This window comes from Callionymus lyra, chromosome 3, assembly GCF_982586985.1.
Source record: "Callionymus lyra chromosome 3, fCalLyr1.hap1.1, whole genome shotgun sequence".
Lineage (NCBI taxonomy): Eukaryota > Metazoa > Chordata > Actinopteri > Syngnathiformes > Callionymidae > Callionymus > Callionymus lyra.
This window is the reverse complement of record NC_141820.1, coordinates 18,308,019-18,324,818: the sequence shown is the minus strand read 5'-3', so window position 1 is coordinate 18,324,818 and position 16,800 is coordinate 18,308,019. Positions and strand designations below refer to the sequence as shown.

At 37.4% G+C, this 16,800-nt stretch overlaps 3 protein-coding genes across 3 annotated transcripts in view; 2 read left to right on the top strand and 1 right to left on the bottom strand.

The window, feature by feature from the left end:
- Positions 1–243: 243 nt before the first annotated feature.
- On the bottom strand, positions 244–4,130 carry nudt5 (nudix (nucleoside diphosphate linked moiety X)-type motif 5). Its single transcript, XM_087786779.1, has 8 exons — positions 4,102–4,130; positions 3,804–3,876; positions 3,630–3,697; positions 3,509–3,561; positions 3,337–3,444; positions 2,165–2,260; positions 957–2,037; positions 244–887 (listed from the first exon to the last, which is right to left on the bottom strand). The coding sequence occupies exons 2-7, from the start codon at positions 3,858–3,860 to the stop codon at positions 1,790–1,792; spliced, it is 630 nt and encodes a 209-aa protein (XP_087642905.1). The 5' UTR covers positions 3,861–3,876; positions 4,102–4,130; the 3' UTR covers positions 244–887; positions 957–1,789.
- A 759-nt stretch (positions 4,131–4,889) lies between these two features.
- On the top strand, positions 4,890–11,339 carry cdc123 (cell division cycle 123 homolog (S. cerevisiae)). Its single transcript, XM_087786777.1, has 13 exons — positions 4,890–5,047; positions 5,159–5,230; positions 5,407–5,464; positions 6,172–6,201; positions 6,276–6,371; positions 6,954–7,060; positions 7,745–7,796; positions 7,886–7,961; positions 8,357–8,479; positions 9,402–9,430; positions 9,511–9,615; positions 9,725–9,862; positions 10,521–11,339. Exons 1-13 carry the CDS (start codon positions 4,974–4,976, stop codon positions 10,587–10,589), a joined length of 1,029 nt encoding a protein of 342 aa, XP_087642903.1. The 5' UTR covers positions 4,890–4,973; the 3' UTR covers positions 10,590–11,339.
- A 4,203-nt stretch (positions 11,340–15,542) lies between these two features.
- Positions 15,543–16,800, top strand: part of camk1da (calcium/calmodulin-dependent protein kinase 1Da) — a 51,255-nt gene continuing 49,997 nt past the window's right edge. The window contains exon 1 of the mRNA XM_087786776.1: positions 15,543–15,702. Coding sequence (XP_087642902.1) covers positions 15,605–15,702 — 98 coding nt within the window. The 5' untranslated portion in view covers positions 15,543–15,604. The remainder of the gene's footprint in view (positions 15,703–16,800) is intronic.

Genomic DNA, 16,800 nt, shown 5'->3' with positions numbered 1-16,800 from the left:
TAACGGAAAAATAAGACAATCATTTCTTAACAAAGAACTTAAACAAAGCATATATAAGTTCAACAATATACATTTACATGCGTCTTAATTAATCTCCATATTGTTTGTAAATAATCAGTTCTTAATCTATAATACCAAGTCAAGTAAAGGTATGTGGAAAACAAAAGAAACAATTCTACACAATACGTTTTTTTTATGATACTGCACTTTTGAGTGAGTTTCCAAAACACAAAACAAACCACATTTTTGGAATGACTTTTATTGTTTTCTTTGTAACAGATTTAGGCAAAATCTTCATGAACCGTCGACCCAAAATACATTGAATATCAAGTGGCATGATTGTTTACATTCACCTACAAACAGGACGTTCTTTCCTACAAGAATTAAAAAGTCCTGATTTTCTCAATTAGTTGCTCCAAAGATCAGAATTATTAGACATTAAAAAAGAAGAGTTTAATGAAGTTACATTAGTAAAAGTTAGCAAAATGAAGGAATGTTTCTGTCACTTGAGAGTGAATGGTTAATTTCATTAGAACAAAATACAGCACCTAAATGAGCTCATTTCAAGGCGTCCTACACCCTGTATCATGCGTGCAAATTTGATTCTGCTCTTTTCTCAAAGAACAAAGCGTCCTGAAGCCATCTACACAGGCCACAGAATTCCTCCTCAGACATTTCATCACGATCGTTATCATTATTATTCGCTATAGCAAGTTTAAAAGTAGTTAGTTTGAGGACCACAGTGCAGCACTTCAGAAGGTTCCTGCCATCTGACCATCACTGTTTGAGCACAGGCAGCTCCCTGGGTTTGAAGAAAGCCTGCACCATGCCCATAGCAAAGATGTAAACCTTAGCGTCCACCACGATTTTCTCTTTCTTCAGCAGCTCTGTAGGGGGGGGGGGGGGGATAAAGTATGAATTTCACCAAATATTTTGCACCTACATCCAAGTCTCACCGTCTATTTTGGTCTGGAACTCATCGAGAGGTAAAAGCATGACCTCCACAAACTCTGGGAAAAGAAATAGAGGCTCGTGACATTATTTCCAAGTCATATTTATTTCATTTTTTTTTAGATGAAAACACTCACCTCCATCACCTGGAGAGAAAAGAAAAATAATAAAATATTAATTTTTGTTATGTTAAGTGCTTAAAACAGACATTTCTTGAATATAATTGGAAATTACAACCACAATAGTACACATAGTATGTTTTCAGGAACCTTTTGACCAAAAAAAAGGCACTTATTTTCAAGCCGCTTTATAATGACGAAGCCCGTGGTCATATTTTTTATATTGCTGACATTAGTTCCATGAACATATCTTGTATCGTCGATGATTTATTACGGCACGCCTGATGGCTTTCGTTTCTGCCGTTGCCAATTTGGAAGTTTAACTTTAACTGTATTCATATCGAAAGTTGCCGATCATGTCGGTCTGGGTCAGATGATCCCAGGATACTTTGACAGTAGCGATACTGTATTTATGTTTACATCCCAGAGTGTCAGAGTACAACTATCAAACTGATAACTCAAGTTTCTAGTTATCGGTTCAACACTAACACTATAGAGTAGAACTTTTTTTCTTTTTGGGATTCATTCTTGTTCTTAAAATATAATTATAAGAATAATTGAATTAATCTTCATATTTTAAACAGAATTTTAAAATAAAAAATGTGTTTATACGATAAAAATTTTTTTTAATTAAGTATCAATTTAAGTTATTTTAATTGTGCTACCATTCTTAGTAGCAAAAAAAAATCGAATTGTCCTCATTACCAAAGAATACACATTTATTTATATTTTCCCTTCTTTATCTCGACCACTGCTGTCTTCATATATTCATAACTAGCCTCTAATATCGTTTTATTGATAATACTTGGTCTAAATTGCTCAGGAAATGTAAAGAAAAAAAAAAAGGTGTAAAGGTTCTTCTCACCCAGTTGCTGAGTTGGGTTGATATTCTCCATTTCATCCCCATTGATATTCACCATGACGATCTGTGTGGTGCAGTTGGACAGGCCAGGGTCCAGGCAGGTCACTGTGTTACCAGACAAACAAACACACAGTCTAGTCAGAGTCGACGGATCGACGGCACAGATAAAAGGAGGATAACGAGAAGAGACGAGGGGAAAAAAACAGAATCAACGAATGTGAATCGCCAATACCTGGGGTGACTCCCACTACTTCCCCCTTGAAGCCGGTTTCTTCCTTCAACTCCCTCAACGCGGCAACCTCTGCCGTCTCCCCGTCATCGATCAACCCTGTGAAAACAAGCGAGAGCCATAAAAATACAGCCAACTTAACCTTTCAGACATGAAGGATGACAGGGGAGGAAACTAGTCAGAAAATCAAAACATCTCCAGCTCATCACGTCAGAATCTAATACAAAACAATTGAGTAGTAAAGTAAGTAAGTAAGTAAGTCATTTTTATTTGTAGAGCGCTTTTCTAGACCAGGGTCACAAAGCGCTTAAACAATCAAAACAATATTCAATAAAGTATATACTGTATTTTAAAGATCAAGATAAAACACAACAGGAGTTCCAGAAAAATCAAGGAAAAGCCTGAACAAATAGAACAGCTTAAGATGTTTCTTGAAGGAGTCAGTAGATCATCAAACACAGAGGGAGAGGAAGATCGTTCCAAAGCTTAGGAGCAACAGCCTGGAAGGATTTCTCTCCTCTGGTCCTGAACCGTGTTCAGGAACCATCAGTAGATTCTGATCCACAGACCTCAGAGGTATAAGGCTGGATCAGATCAGTGATGTAAGGTCTGACCATGAATAGATCTGAAAGTAAGAACCAGAATTTTAAAGTTGATCCTGAAAGAAACTGGAAGCCAGTGAAGAGTTTTACGGATCGGAGAAATGTGAGTTCTTCTACTAGAGCGGGTTAGAATTCTCGCTGCAGAGTTTTGTATCAACTGCAGGCGAGACAGATCCTTCTTGTTTAGACATGAAAACAAACTGTTACAATAGTCCAGACGAGAAGAAACAAACACATGGATTACAAGCTCCAGATCATGTTCCGACAACATTTTCCTAAGTTTAGAGTTTTTTCTCAGTTGAAGGAAACAGTTTCTGGTCAGTTTTCTGCAGTGTTGAACAATATACAGTACCTTAAACTGCTCCAGCATAATAACAAATAGTAGAGATAGATCCTGAAGCATTTATTCATGTGAACACTGACCAATAAAAGTTTGCCCCTTCACCGTCACGACCAGACCTGCTCGACTGTGTGAAGAAGTGTGTGTGTGTGTGTATGGCACATGAATCGTACACAAGTGTGATGTTTTAAAAAATCAAGTAGTACTCGAACCATACAATAGAGTCAAATTACCGGCGGGAAACTCCAGAGTGTGGCAACCCATGGGTGGACGGAACTGCTTCACCATCACCACACAGTCTTTATGTAGAGTCCGCTTGAGGAGCGCGATGATTCCCACCCCTGCACAGAACCACTTTGTTGACTTCAAGTTCCACCTTTTTCATAAGGAATCAGTCCAACTCACCGTCTGCTACCGTGTCGGTTTTCCTCGTGGTTCTCTTCGCCGTCTCCCAGAACCTGGAACAAATGGACCAACAATGAGTCGTGCCAGAGGAATTAAAAAAATCAACATTAAGCCAGAATACCTGGTGTTTCCAGCAGGGTCCATGTATGTGGTTTTCTCCAGCTTCACCCATTTCCCTGCTGCCAACACCTTGTTCATAAACATCAGAAGAAGGAAATATATATTAAATATGTTCATAGATTCAAAACACATGATGCAAACCATCGTGTACAGTTTATACACACAAACACAATACCTCTTCTTTCAGGTTGTGTGGCTCGATTTTCTCTTTATTTTCCCGGGAATTGTTCATTTTCTGGCTTTCAGACCTTAGATTTAAAAAAGAAAATGGAAGTTATTAATAATTTAATGTCGACGAAGCTTTTGAGCTGTTCCACTAGCTTTAGTGCGCGATTGTTTCCTCCTTTGTCTGGCTACACCACAGTCTTGTATGGATGAGAGAGTGATGAGTGTTTCTCCTCTAATGATACATATGACTTTATTTCAAACTCACAGGATCACGGTTTAAATTCGTAAAACTAAACTTGACTCACGTGAAAGCCCAACCGTAACTCAGCAGCAACCAAAGATCGAGAAGTAGGGAGGTGTCACTCCTGCAGCGCTTTGTCGTCCTTTCCGTTCCGCGGATATCATGTGTACAGATTTAGACTCGACAGGTAAAGATTGGTTCATTTCCAGACTTAGTTAAATATTTTTAATAAATAATTCCTCCATTTAAAAATCAAATGCTCTATTTTATTGGTCGGTTAATACATTTAAATTGGCATCACACTTTCCATCAATATTTTTTTTCTTTGAGTAAAAGATTTAGGAAAATAAAGGTATAAATAAAAATTATAAATTATATTTAATGACTAGTCAGAGAAGGAAAGTAGCCATTTCGAATTCATACATTACGTTTAGGTTATAAATGTAACGCTTTATAAAATATCCTAGCGTTCTTCTGTCAGCATAGACGATCTACTCGCCCCGTGGGCGGGCAATTTGAGCCTATTATTCTCTAATTATTTCTTGCAGAGTAGAATACGGAATCTTTTAATGGAAAACTAATTCTGAAAAGTTAGTTTCATCATTTTGTTTTTTTAATCTGTTCTTCTTTTTTTATCTTTCCATATTACAATAGGAAAACCCCCGGCACGACATGACAGATTGAACACTTGTTTCTGTCAAAACGACTCGTGGGTAAAAATGTTTGTGATGTACTTGTGCACCACGAAACATCTTCCCCCTTCATCCCAAAATAAACGTACGGTAAATTTTAATAAACATTATTTTGTACAAGATAACGAGTTTATCAATTACGTAATTATTTATTTTTGATTTCAGCCTATAAACTGACTGAATTCACTTACGCGTGCGGAAGATATTGACCGTCGGACACTTCTCCATAACCGGATGTTGCAGCATGAAGAAGGAGCAAGTTGTGAATTGTCAGTTTTCTGTCTGGTACCCAATATTCAAGAAACATACAATTAAAAGGTTTGTTACACATATGTGTAGATACTACATATCGAACTTGAATTTCTTGTTGCATCCATGTTCAGCCGGTTTTATTCGTTTCACATCACATCTCGTTCTTGTGCTTCCCAGTCTTATTCTGCCACTGCCTCAAAATGTAATTGACTACTTGCAAGACGATGGAACCCTGGTAGTGTCTGGAAGGTACGTGTGTAACTATTGTCAAGAAAAAAACAACACCTCATGAGGGGGTGTGTGTGTGGAAATGCCCTTTTGTTTTGTAAACATGCTCTGTGTGTGTATGATGGTTGAATATTCTCAATTCTGATGCTGTTCAAGTGAAAATGTTTTTATCAAGATTTTGCTGTTTTATTTTGTAGTGACCATAATACACAGCAAACCCACAACAGCAGCCTAGATGCAGAGGAAGACGTCCAGGTATGGCGATTGTTAAACATGGATACAGTTCTCTACAATATGTGTAGATCTGCTACATAGTGTTAAACTGTTGAATCTACTCTATGTGATACGATGACGTATCAAAACCTACCTGGTTGTTATGTACATAATTTGTCATCCAACACATTCAAATATCTGTTTTTTCAAAGTTTTTTTACACGAAAGATAACTTGGACAATATTCTATTATCATGCTCAAAAATAAACTATAAAACTAGTCATCATCAGTGCACAGATATAATAGATGTAAGGTAGTGCTGTATAAATTTAACATACTTACTTACTATTCTGCGTGATGCTGAGAAGTACAGCCACATGACTCCTTCAAGAAACATCTTAAGATTTATTTGTGCAGGCTTTTCCTTGATTTTCTGGAACTCCTGTGTTGTTCTCAGTATTATCTTGACCTTTAAAGTATATATTTTATTGAGTATTGTTTTGAATGTTTAAGCGCTTTGTGACCCTGGTCTGGAAAAGCGCTATATAAATATGAATTACTTACTTACTAACTTACATATAATGCTTCCGGATGCAATTGCTATATAATCTTAACTATATTTGAAGCATTAATATTTCGGAAAAATAACCATTCATAGAAATAATGGTACAGTCAATGAGTGATGTACTATATAAATGAGACAACATTTGCTAATAAATATGTTTTCGTTTTTCTCTTCTACCCTCTAGTGGTCGGATGACGAGACTACAACGGTTACTGTAAGGACTTGATGTTTTATCTGTATTCTGTACCAAGAACATATTTAACCATCACTAGTGTTTATTTTTATCAGGCTCCTGAGTTTCCTGAGTTCAACTCTGAAGTGCTGGAAGCCATAAACGCTTTTGGTGGAAGAGTCTTTCCCAAACTGAATTGGAGTTCCCCGCGGGTAACACATCATTGTTTATTGATACTTTATATACCTGATTAGATCAGTTTGTGTTTATGTTGACTTATTTTTGGTATGTTGTACAAATTCAGTGTGACAGTGTTGTTTCACATTTTCCTGGGAATTGCATTAATAATGATAATAATATAATAAAGAGTAAAATATAGTTGATTTTAAAAATAATTAATCTCAGATGTTCTTTTCATTTCAACATTTTACAATGTTGTGAAGGTAAATATTTGTGCACAATATTGTGAAAACAACTGCTTGATATTAAAACATGTAGCTCGTCTTCCAAAAGGGACCAAAGAAGTCACTTGACTCACATTTTCTTAACACCTCGACAGCCATAAAATCCAGATAAACAGAGGCCAGTCGTGTAGAGGAATATAGTTTCAAACCATCAGCTTAAATACAACTAACAATACTTGCTTCATTTTCAAAGATGAGTCTATTTCTGCTTCGACTTTTTTTATTTGCCCTGTGTGGATCCGTGCTTAAACATTAGCTGATTAAAGTGTGTGTCGTGCAGCTGCTGCGTGAAGCATTGAGGATTGACATCTGTGTTTGTTTCCTACCTAGGATGCCAACTGGATTGCACTCAACAGCACCCTGGAGTGCTGCAGTCTCAGCGACATCTTTCTGCTTTTTAAGAGTTCAGACTTCATCACTCACGACCTCACACAGCCGTAAGTTTCTCTGACACAAGTCGTGAAGAGGCTCAGTGTGTGTGTGTGCGAGCCACACAGAGTTGGGATCATGTGACCTGCACTTTTAATTCACTGTAACTATTCTTGCTGTGTTCCGACAGAGCGAAACAGACTTGGACTGTAGTTTAGTGTGTGAGGCTGGGGAGGAGCTGGAAAGTATCAAGGGAAAGGGAAATTTTCAGTATTGCAGTGTTTTTAAAAGGGTAACTAATGACAAACTTGTATTGTTCTGAAGACATTCTAGGTGTTTACGTAAGCAAAACTTCTTTAGATTTGTGAACTAATAATAGACAAATGTCTTCCTTATTAACTGTTATTAATAAGTAATTGTGTTTGGAGTGAACTTTGTCCCATCCTGATATATAGTCGTGCTCAGCAACATGCTCAAACTACTATAATGATTGATAACTGGCTAATGGGCTATTAATACACATTTAAATAAGTAGTGTATTGAAAGTTTTCTTTTTTTTTAAAATGGTCAGGTCTGTTTTTTTTGGTGGTTTTTACACTGTTAAAGCATTTATAACTAACATTTCTAAGAAACCTTTAAAAAATAAAAATAAAAGATATTTGAATCAATTTCCCTGATCTTGGTTTGTTGTACCTGCTGAAAAGACCACACCTGAACCTGAACCCGAACATGGTGTTCTCTCTTAACTCCAGGTTCCTCCAGTGCAGCGACCAGGACTCTCCCGACCCAGTCATCAATTATGAGGTGTTCCGTTCATTCTCGACTGTGATTGGAAAAAACTAGACTGTGACGAGAACGATGTTTAAAACTGTTTCTGTCTGTTTTGGCCGCAGCTGGTCCTGAGGAAGTGGAGTGACCTGATTCCTGGTGGAGAGTTTCGCTGCTTCGTCAGAGAAAACAAACTGATCGGTACAATCCTCTGTTTTAATGTTTTTGATGGGATAAGCTTGAACTTTTTTTGCCCTCTAACTAACAAGTTTAAACAGAAACGTTTATACCAGAACCACACAAATGTACTTGCTCAGAAAATGTCTTTATAAAGAAAAATCAAGTTTTTCTTTATAAAGGTGGGATAGGTGTTCTTCAAAGCGCTGTGAACGAGCTGCATTTTGAACCGCAAGATGTTGAGCTCCCATTAGAAACGCTCCTTCAAGGCAAGTCGGCCCAATCCAAACTCGATAATGACCAGCTTATCGGTCGTTCTGCCGAGGCGATCCTCCACAAAAGAAGTCGTAACGCGAGGTCTCAACTCGTGGAGCTAAATATAGAAGTCAATTAGAGCGGCTGTGATTGTGTGTCCCCAGCCATCTCCCAGAGAGACTACACTCAGTTCTACCAGCACGTCCTGAAGCAGGAGCAGCAGATCGTTCAGGCCGTTCAGGACTTCTTCAGCCGGCACGTCCAGTATCGCTTCCTGGACGAGGATTGTAAGTCAAACGTCTGGAGTCACTGAGCCCTTTGGGGCCTCATTTGAGAGTCAACATGGTTTTGGTTAATTTAAACTGTCCACGATATTTGTTATTTATAGATTATATATATATATGTGACATTGTTTTATTTCTTAAACCATACTTTAATATTGTAATATCATTATAATATCAGAGTTCTACTGTTGATATTAAAATAATATTTTTCTTTATTTTTCTCGTTTAAATTTTTATATGGTGGTTTCCATAGCAGTTTTCTTTAATACACAGTCGCTGTCGTGACATCCCATATTGTCTGCACTTTTTGTGAAATTCTTTCTATATACCGTAACATTATTTTTCGGTCTTCTGTATATTGCACATTACAGGGTCAATGTATTTAAAAACTTTGTTTTTTTTCTTTATTAGAATTGTATGGGTTTTATTCAAGTGTATAAAAATCCACGTTATTGTCAGAGTTCTGCTTTTTATAACTTCTAGATCTACTTTTCAAATTGGAATGTGATAATAAGGATTACATCGAGTCATATTTATATTGACCATTGAATTTTATTTTCTGGTTTTAATATATAGTGAGTACTTTTCATACATTTTTCTTCACAAGTATAAATGGTTAACATATGGTCTTAATCTTTGGGTCATCACGCCCTTGTTAAAGTTAAGTTAAATGGGTTGTTTTGTGATTTGTTCAGGCTTTTCCTTGATTTTCTAGAACTCCTGTTGTGTTATCAGTTTTTTCTTGACCTTTAAAGTACAGTATATACTTTATTGAGTATTGTTTTGATTGTTTAAGCGCTTTGTGACCCTGGTCTGGAAAAGCGCTATACAAATAAAAATGACTTACTTACTAACTTACTTTTATGAGAGATTTGATTCCACCATTCTGTCTAATATTGTGTTGTTTTTTTTTTCCTTCTCACAGTTGTGTTTGACGTCTACAGGGACAGTCAGGTAACCAGGTTTCTCCAGAGTCGGCAGGAGTTCAGACGACGACGACAACAACAGCAGTCACTTGTCACTTGTGTGTTCAGGGAAGAGTGTGGCTGATCGACCTGAACCCGTTCGGGGAAGTCACCGACTCGCTGCTCTTCAGCTGGGACGAGCTGACGTCTGGAGGAGAAGTCGGGCAGCAGCAGGTCACACACACACACACACACATCAACACACACACACTCGCATCATCTGTTTAAGCACTTAAACCTTTTCGACATGGTGGCCTCGAGGCTGACTGTGGTGCGTGTGCAGGAGGGCCCGGCGTTCCGTTGCACCGCCAGCGAGGTGACCGTGCAGCCCAGTCCCTGCCTGAGCTACAGGATACCTCGGGACTTCGTGGACCTTTCCACGGGAGAGGACGCCTTCAAACTCATCGACTTCCTCAAACTGGTGAGAAATCTTCTCGTTCTGGCTGACGTCCGATGCTGGGATTCTTTGAATTCTGGATATAATCTTAATAAATGAGATAAAAAGGACTGGATATACAATGATAATAATACAACATTTATGAGCTTATATTATATAATGGAGTCATTTAATTTCTAGTTATTTCACCCAAAATTCAAACTTCACTCATTTTCTACTCAACCTAACGTTGACTAATGGTTGGGATTAAGTCTTTATATAGAAGATCTGTGTGTGTGTGTGTGTTTAAGTAAGTAAGTAAGTAAGTCATTTTTATTTATGTAGCGCTTTTCCAGACCAGGGTCACAAAGCGCTTAAACAATCAGAACAATATTCAATAAAGTATATACTTTAAAGATCAAGATAAAACTGATAAAAACGTCTTAAGGTGTGTGTGTGTGTGTGTGTGTGTGTGTGTGTGTGTGTGTGTGTGTGTGTGTGTGTGTGTGTGTGTGTGTGTGTGTGTGTGTGTGTGTGTGTGTGTGTGTGTGTGTGTGTGTGTGGGGTGTGTGTGGGGTGTGTGTGTGTGCGCCTTGAGAAAATGTAATAAAAAGTGATGGAACTTTGGACGTTGTGCAATAAAAACAGTTGTTTTGTGTTGATTTGTACACATGTTTTACAAATCTTTACGTTCGACTCGCAGACCAAAAGTCAACAAGAGGAATCCGAGGACGAAGACGAGGAACCCGGCGCCGACACCATCCCTCTGTGACCCGGAGACCCAAACCAAAGTCATCCCCGCACCGTCAGACCCGCCGGTTATTAGTGAGCGCGGCCTGTAATTGGTCGAGTGCTAAATTGGCTGCACCGGGACTGGGACGCTTCGCTCCAGGATTCATTTCCAGCTCTCGTCTAATGTGACGGCGGCGGCGGTGGTGGAGGATTTGATTAAAAATGATAAATCATCCAAAGCAAACAAACGCATCGGCTCGGGATTTACGGCTCTAATAGTTCCAGCTCCGGCAGCAGGGTTCACTTGCACGGCTCCCGCTCCTTCATTTGTCGTTGCCACTTCAGCCCGAGTTCCTTTTGACACGCTCATTCCTCCAAGCGGCCCTGGGCGCTCTCTTCTCCCAGCATGCATCGCTCTAGACTGCCAATCCTTAAAGGAGGGGGAGAAAAACACCATTAAACTTCTTGTCGTGTATCGACGGGTCCGTGCGCTAAAGTAGCACATTAGGAATTGATCGCTTTTTATGCAACAGCTCTCATTACAACACAGGCTGATCTTGCTGGGCCGGGTCATTTCTGTCTCTTTTCTTTGTCGCTCTTCTTAATTAATAGAGACCATTAGGTTCAAGCGTTTGTCCGAGTCAAGCCTGCGAGTGATGCATGTCGGACAATAATCCCTGGTCGACGACAGTTAGATGAAATAATGGACTGTTTGGAGTTGTTACCGATCACAACATCTGCTCACGTCGACCCTTATTAAACAGATTTCTTGTCCCAAAATGACTCGTTTTCATTGCAGTTTGATTAATGTTGACGTCAGTAAAGCGCAGAACCGACTGCTCCTGCAAGTTAACAAACGTGGCCGCCGACGTGTCGACATTTGCAATGGTTGGCGAAAAATATTTTGTGATCCTACTCCGTGGGCGGCCCTTACGACTGAGAAAGCAGCCCATTGGTTGATATCTTTTACTGGCAGAGAGCTAGTCCAATCCAACACAACCTACACACATATTCCTGCCCTGGTTCTGAAATCATATAATGTCAAGGTAAGTTTATTTAACTTAATCTAATGCCTACGTCAAAACACAACAGAAGTGTTAAATATAACTGATAGTATTCCTGCCAGCTCCCTATTAAATACATTGTACCAGAAAAACGACAACAAATTGAATCTCCCGTACTCTGTATGTAATACACATGGTATACGTTTAATCTATATTGGACATATTTGAGGGGTTTATTTAAGGGGCGGGGTCTCTCTTTGCAGCCCCTGGACATACATTTTCTAACACCTACAATTATTTTATTTTTTTTGGACCAGTGTTAACCCATTCTTTCAAATGCACGTTGTGGTAATTTATATGAATATCATTATTTTTGCCAAATAAAGTGAAGTAAAATTGATCTTTAATTAGACTTGTTGAAGCCTCCAGGGAGAAGTTGATGCCAGATGAAGCTGTTTTTATTCCACATGTATGAACAGATATATGAGTGACATTTGCCTCACTGATGGTGAATTATACACAGTCTTTTTTTGCTGACTCTCTAGCTGGACTCTTGAGTTGGTGGATAGCTGGGCTACGAACACAGAACATCAGGCTGAGAGTTTTTATCGGGGTAAACTAGAGGTGAAGACGGAGCAAAACTTACCATCTTGATTAATAATTGAAGAAGATACAAATGTGTTCCTCCTGAGGCCCCGGATCAGAATCTTTTATTGCATTAAAGCATGAAATAAGACACAAAATAAGCAATCGAAAAACAGGACATCGAGCCATTTTACATTTTCTAAATTACATTTTTTTAAATCAAAATAAATCGCTGTATGGACGTAGTGACGTGATATGAAGTATCTCATAAATAACAGAGACACATGATATCATCTAAAAGAACGTTTAATAATAATAAAAACATCCAAGTTAAGCTTTAAATGAGTCTTTGGAGCCCTTAAACATCTGCTGCTACTAACTTTTATGCTGGTAAATTAACTTGTACGTGTGTATGACTTTATCAGCATAATAATACCTGTAATTGAGTGAAGTATATGTTTTTATTATTGTGTATCTGAACTATCAAATGTATATGTACTAGTACAGATTGGAAATAGATTTGAGTTTATCCTAAGGACAGATTGTGATTGACGGTATTTTAATTGCGAATTGTCCTTTGACAAATTTTGATTCCAAATTATCAGGGGACAATCCACAGTGGTCCAAAATAAATAAGGTCTATGACCTGGACCAGACGCCTGTCTCCATGGTTACCATTGTATTGACAGAAGGGTTATCAGATATCGAAAACATGAAGTAATTCACCTGGAAAAGTAATGGTGAATGTAGGCTTGACTATGCTGAAATTTTAGGTGTGAAATTATTCTATTTTCCTAAAACATTTTAATGTAATCTGAATTTATCCTATTATTATTATTATTGGAGATTGTCCTGGTAGAATTCCTGTACTAGTACAAATTGGAATTCCAATCTGTACTAGTAGGATTCCAATCTGTACTCTGACATATACATTTATTACTGTCATAAAAACGACTAAATTGGCAATAAATATATATATGTATATGTTCTTCTTACATCATTGTTGATTTCCAGAATTCACATTTGAACCTTCAAAACAAACATATAAAGTGTTACTGTGATGCAACACTGTTAGACACTGAGCTAAGCTAGCAAGTATCCATTTCAAATGTCCTTCACATTACAGTGGATACAATAAATACATTGAATTATGCATTACAGCAGTGACAGTGGAAAAAGGCTATAGTTGTGATTATGGGAGTTCATCATAAATTATTATTATTATTTTATTTTTTTTCTGATGTTTTAATGAATATAAATTGTATTTTACTGAGTAAATGGATCAATTTCTTTAGCTAACATACAGTATGTCTTCCTACATGTATATTATTGTTTTTGTTTTTTTAAGAGTATTTCTCTGCGTGGACGGGACAAGGATCTTCCTTGAGGTCCACCTTGTGTCCTCTGCAGGTCCAGTCTGCTGACTCATCAGACCCTCCTCGTGGGGAGGAAGGGGGGATGAAGGAGGGAGGAAGGGGGGAGGAAGAGGGGAGGAAGGGGGGAGGAGTTTTCCTCGCCGAGGAAGAGCTGCAGTAGTTCGCAGCCAGAATACTCATGAGCAGCCTCACCTGCATCCTCCTCTGACACCCGTCCTAAGGGCCCCGGGCCCGGGCCTCCTCTGCGGTCGCGCCCCCCCCAGGAGGAGGTGACGTCACGTCGCGGATCTGCAGCCGTCCATGACATCATCATGGCCGAGTTTCAAACTGGAACTTTGTCAGGCCGATGTCATGACGTCAGAGGGGTGTCTTGTCATCCACGAGGGGGGGGTGGGGGGGGGGGGGGCGGGGGGGCTCTAAATTCATCACTGTGATCTGGCGCAATGCGATTTTAGCAGACGCGTCAAGACAGTTTCACAATAAGAGCCCAGGTGCGCTAAACTGAATAAAAATATTTACTAGAGAAAGAGACGTGGGAAAAAAAACAGTTTAAGAAGAAATTATCTTATCAATTAAAGCTTTTTGAAAGATCTCAATTGGTGGCAATCAAGTTGAGAGAGACGAAAGCGTTTAGAAAGGATATGACTGGATTCACCTTCAAAATAAAATACCCACGCATATCTTTCTGCAGATGGTTTATTTAGACAAATCTCTTCTTTTAAAAGAAGTTTGTTTCCCTAATTTTAACGTTACACATACAATTTAGAATACATTTGTTCGCGTATTTCAGTGTCAGTTTTTTTTAATTCAATAATTATATATAATGTGACTTTGTCACCTTCTTTTTTTGTGGAATTCAACATGATTCATCCATGTTTTTTTGTATGTAATTTCCTACACATATTTCCTGTTACATGTATTTATAACAATAGTATGATCGGATCAAGTCGGTCATTATTTAACCCAATTGCATCTAAAACGCATTTTTGTTTTTAACTTAGTTTCTCATTTCTTTATCTTTTCCTTAAAACAATGACATTTATCTGGGACTGTTTTTGATATTAATGTTGTGTCTCTGTTTTAAATATGGACATGTGTTGTTTCTTATCTTAAAAGTATCTTTTGTACATTTTTATTTTTCCAAGATATTCTCGAGAGTTCTTAAAGCATCTCTATCGTTGCAGATGTTTATTTTAAAAAAGCAGAATTTAAAAACTTATATATTTAAAAACTAAGACTGCGAACAAAATACATTCGGATGCTTCAATATATTTTAGTAATTGCACGTCGCTGTGGACAAAAGAAAAGAATCTAAATGAATAATCCATGTCCCTCGTGTTGTCTCTGGGTCAAGATGAACGACCTCCATCAACGCATATATATTCATGGAGTCATGGAGGTCGATCATCTGGACCGCACTGGGGTTCATTAAATTGCATTACAAACACAATATATCTTCCTATTTTAGTAAAAGAAATATATGAAATATACTGTACATTTAATACTTATAAGAATAATCTTTACCTATTCATATTCCATTTACAGGATTACAGACGCACACCTCAAATATTCTTCATCATCATCAACAGAATAAACATCTATTTGGTCTCAATAAAGGATCAATTTAACAGCTTACAAAAAAAACACAATAACTTCTATATAATAATAATTATCTAAATTATTATAATAGAAATTGGAAAATATTTCGAAATATTTTGAGTCTTTAAATTATATTTTTCTGATTTTTTTTTTTTGTTTTAATGCGAAGCTACAATAGCACTATTTTCTCAGTAATGAATATAAAGCCCTCCAGCGGAAGCGTCTTTCTGTCAGCGTCAACTTGACGGATTTCCTGTTCGCCGGGCCGAGGACGAGGGAGAGAGAGAGGGAGGGAAGAGGGGGAGGAGAGGGAGGAGGAGAGGAGCAGCGAGCCTGCAGGAGGGCTCACATGGTCCTGAGCTCAGTGGATCTCGCACCTCCTCTACTTTCCTCCTCCTCCTCAGCAACGGAGTCCCTCCGCGTCCTCCGCCGGTGAAGCGGTCGCTGTCCCTCCGCGTCACTCCTCGTCTCGCGCCGGTGAAGCAGCAGCCATGGCTCGCGAGAACGGAGACGCGGGTCGCGGACAGACGTGGAAGAAGCAGGTGGACGACATCAAGAAGATCTTCCACCTGAAGGAGGTGCTCGGGACGTGAGTGCCAAACAACTTTTCCCTCCGCGTTTCTATCGCCATCACATCTCGAGTCACTTAAAATACCAGATAAACTACTTTATTTGTCAAAGATATTTCGTTAGTAAATAATTCATCAGTATTAAAATTTACTTTAATTTTCCTTATAATATAACAAAAAATAATTGTATTCATTCTTACGCCACACTTTAGGAATACAATGGGGAAATAAGAGGGTTGTTTTCAAATATATTATATATATATATATATATATATATATATATATATATATATATATATATATAGTATTTTTTTCCTTGTTTATTGTTGCAATTTTGTATCTTAAGTACTCATAAAATACAAACGAGGTTCACCTAGAAATGTATATATATATATATATATATATATATATATATATATATATATATATATATATATATATATATATATATATATATATATATATATATATAGAATGTATATTATGTATTTATCATCACTCTCATCTCTGCTTGCACTACCGGTGCATCAACTTTGTTTTTTGTTTATATTCTGTTTATAAGTTGATTATTTAATTTTGTTTTGGTTATTTATTTTTATTTATTTATTTTCTTGAATGTCTTAATTAATGTCTTCATGTTTTGCATCATGTAAAAAAAATAATATATATATATATATATATATATATATATATATATATATATATATATTATTAAAATGACATTTTAAATAAAAAAAAACATGGCATAGATCTAATTTTAAAATAAATATTGCATTTAAACAAAAAACACATTATTTAGTCCTCTTGACTCTTGAGAGCAAACACTATTTTGAAACATCTACAGATCGTTTACTTGTCAAAGATATATTTCATCACGTTTTTTTTGTTGTGAATATGGAGATATTGTTGTTTCTTATCTTAAAAGTATCTTTTGTATATTTTTATTTTTCAAGATATTCTCCAGAGATCTTAAAGCCTCTCCATTGTTGCAGATGTTTATTTTAAAAAAGCAGAATTTAAACAACTTTATTTAAAAAACAGACTTTGCGAAACAAAATACCATCAGTTCACTACCATCAGTTATGCTCTGCTGTGTTTGATGAAAAGAACGTGTCGCG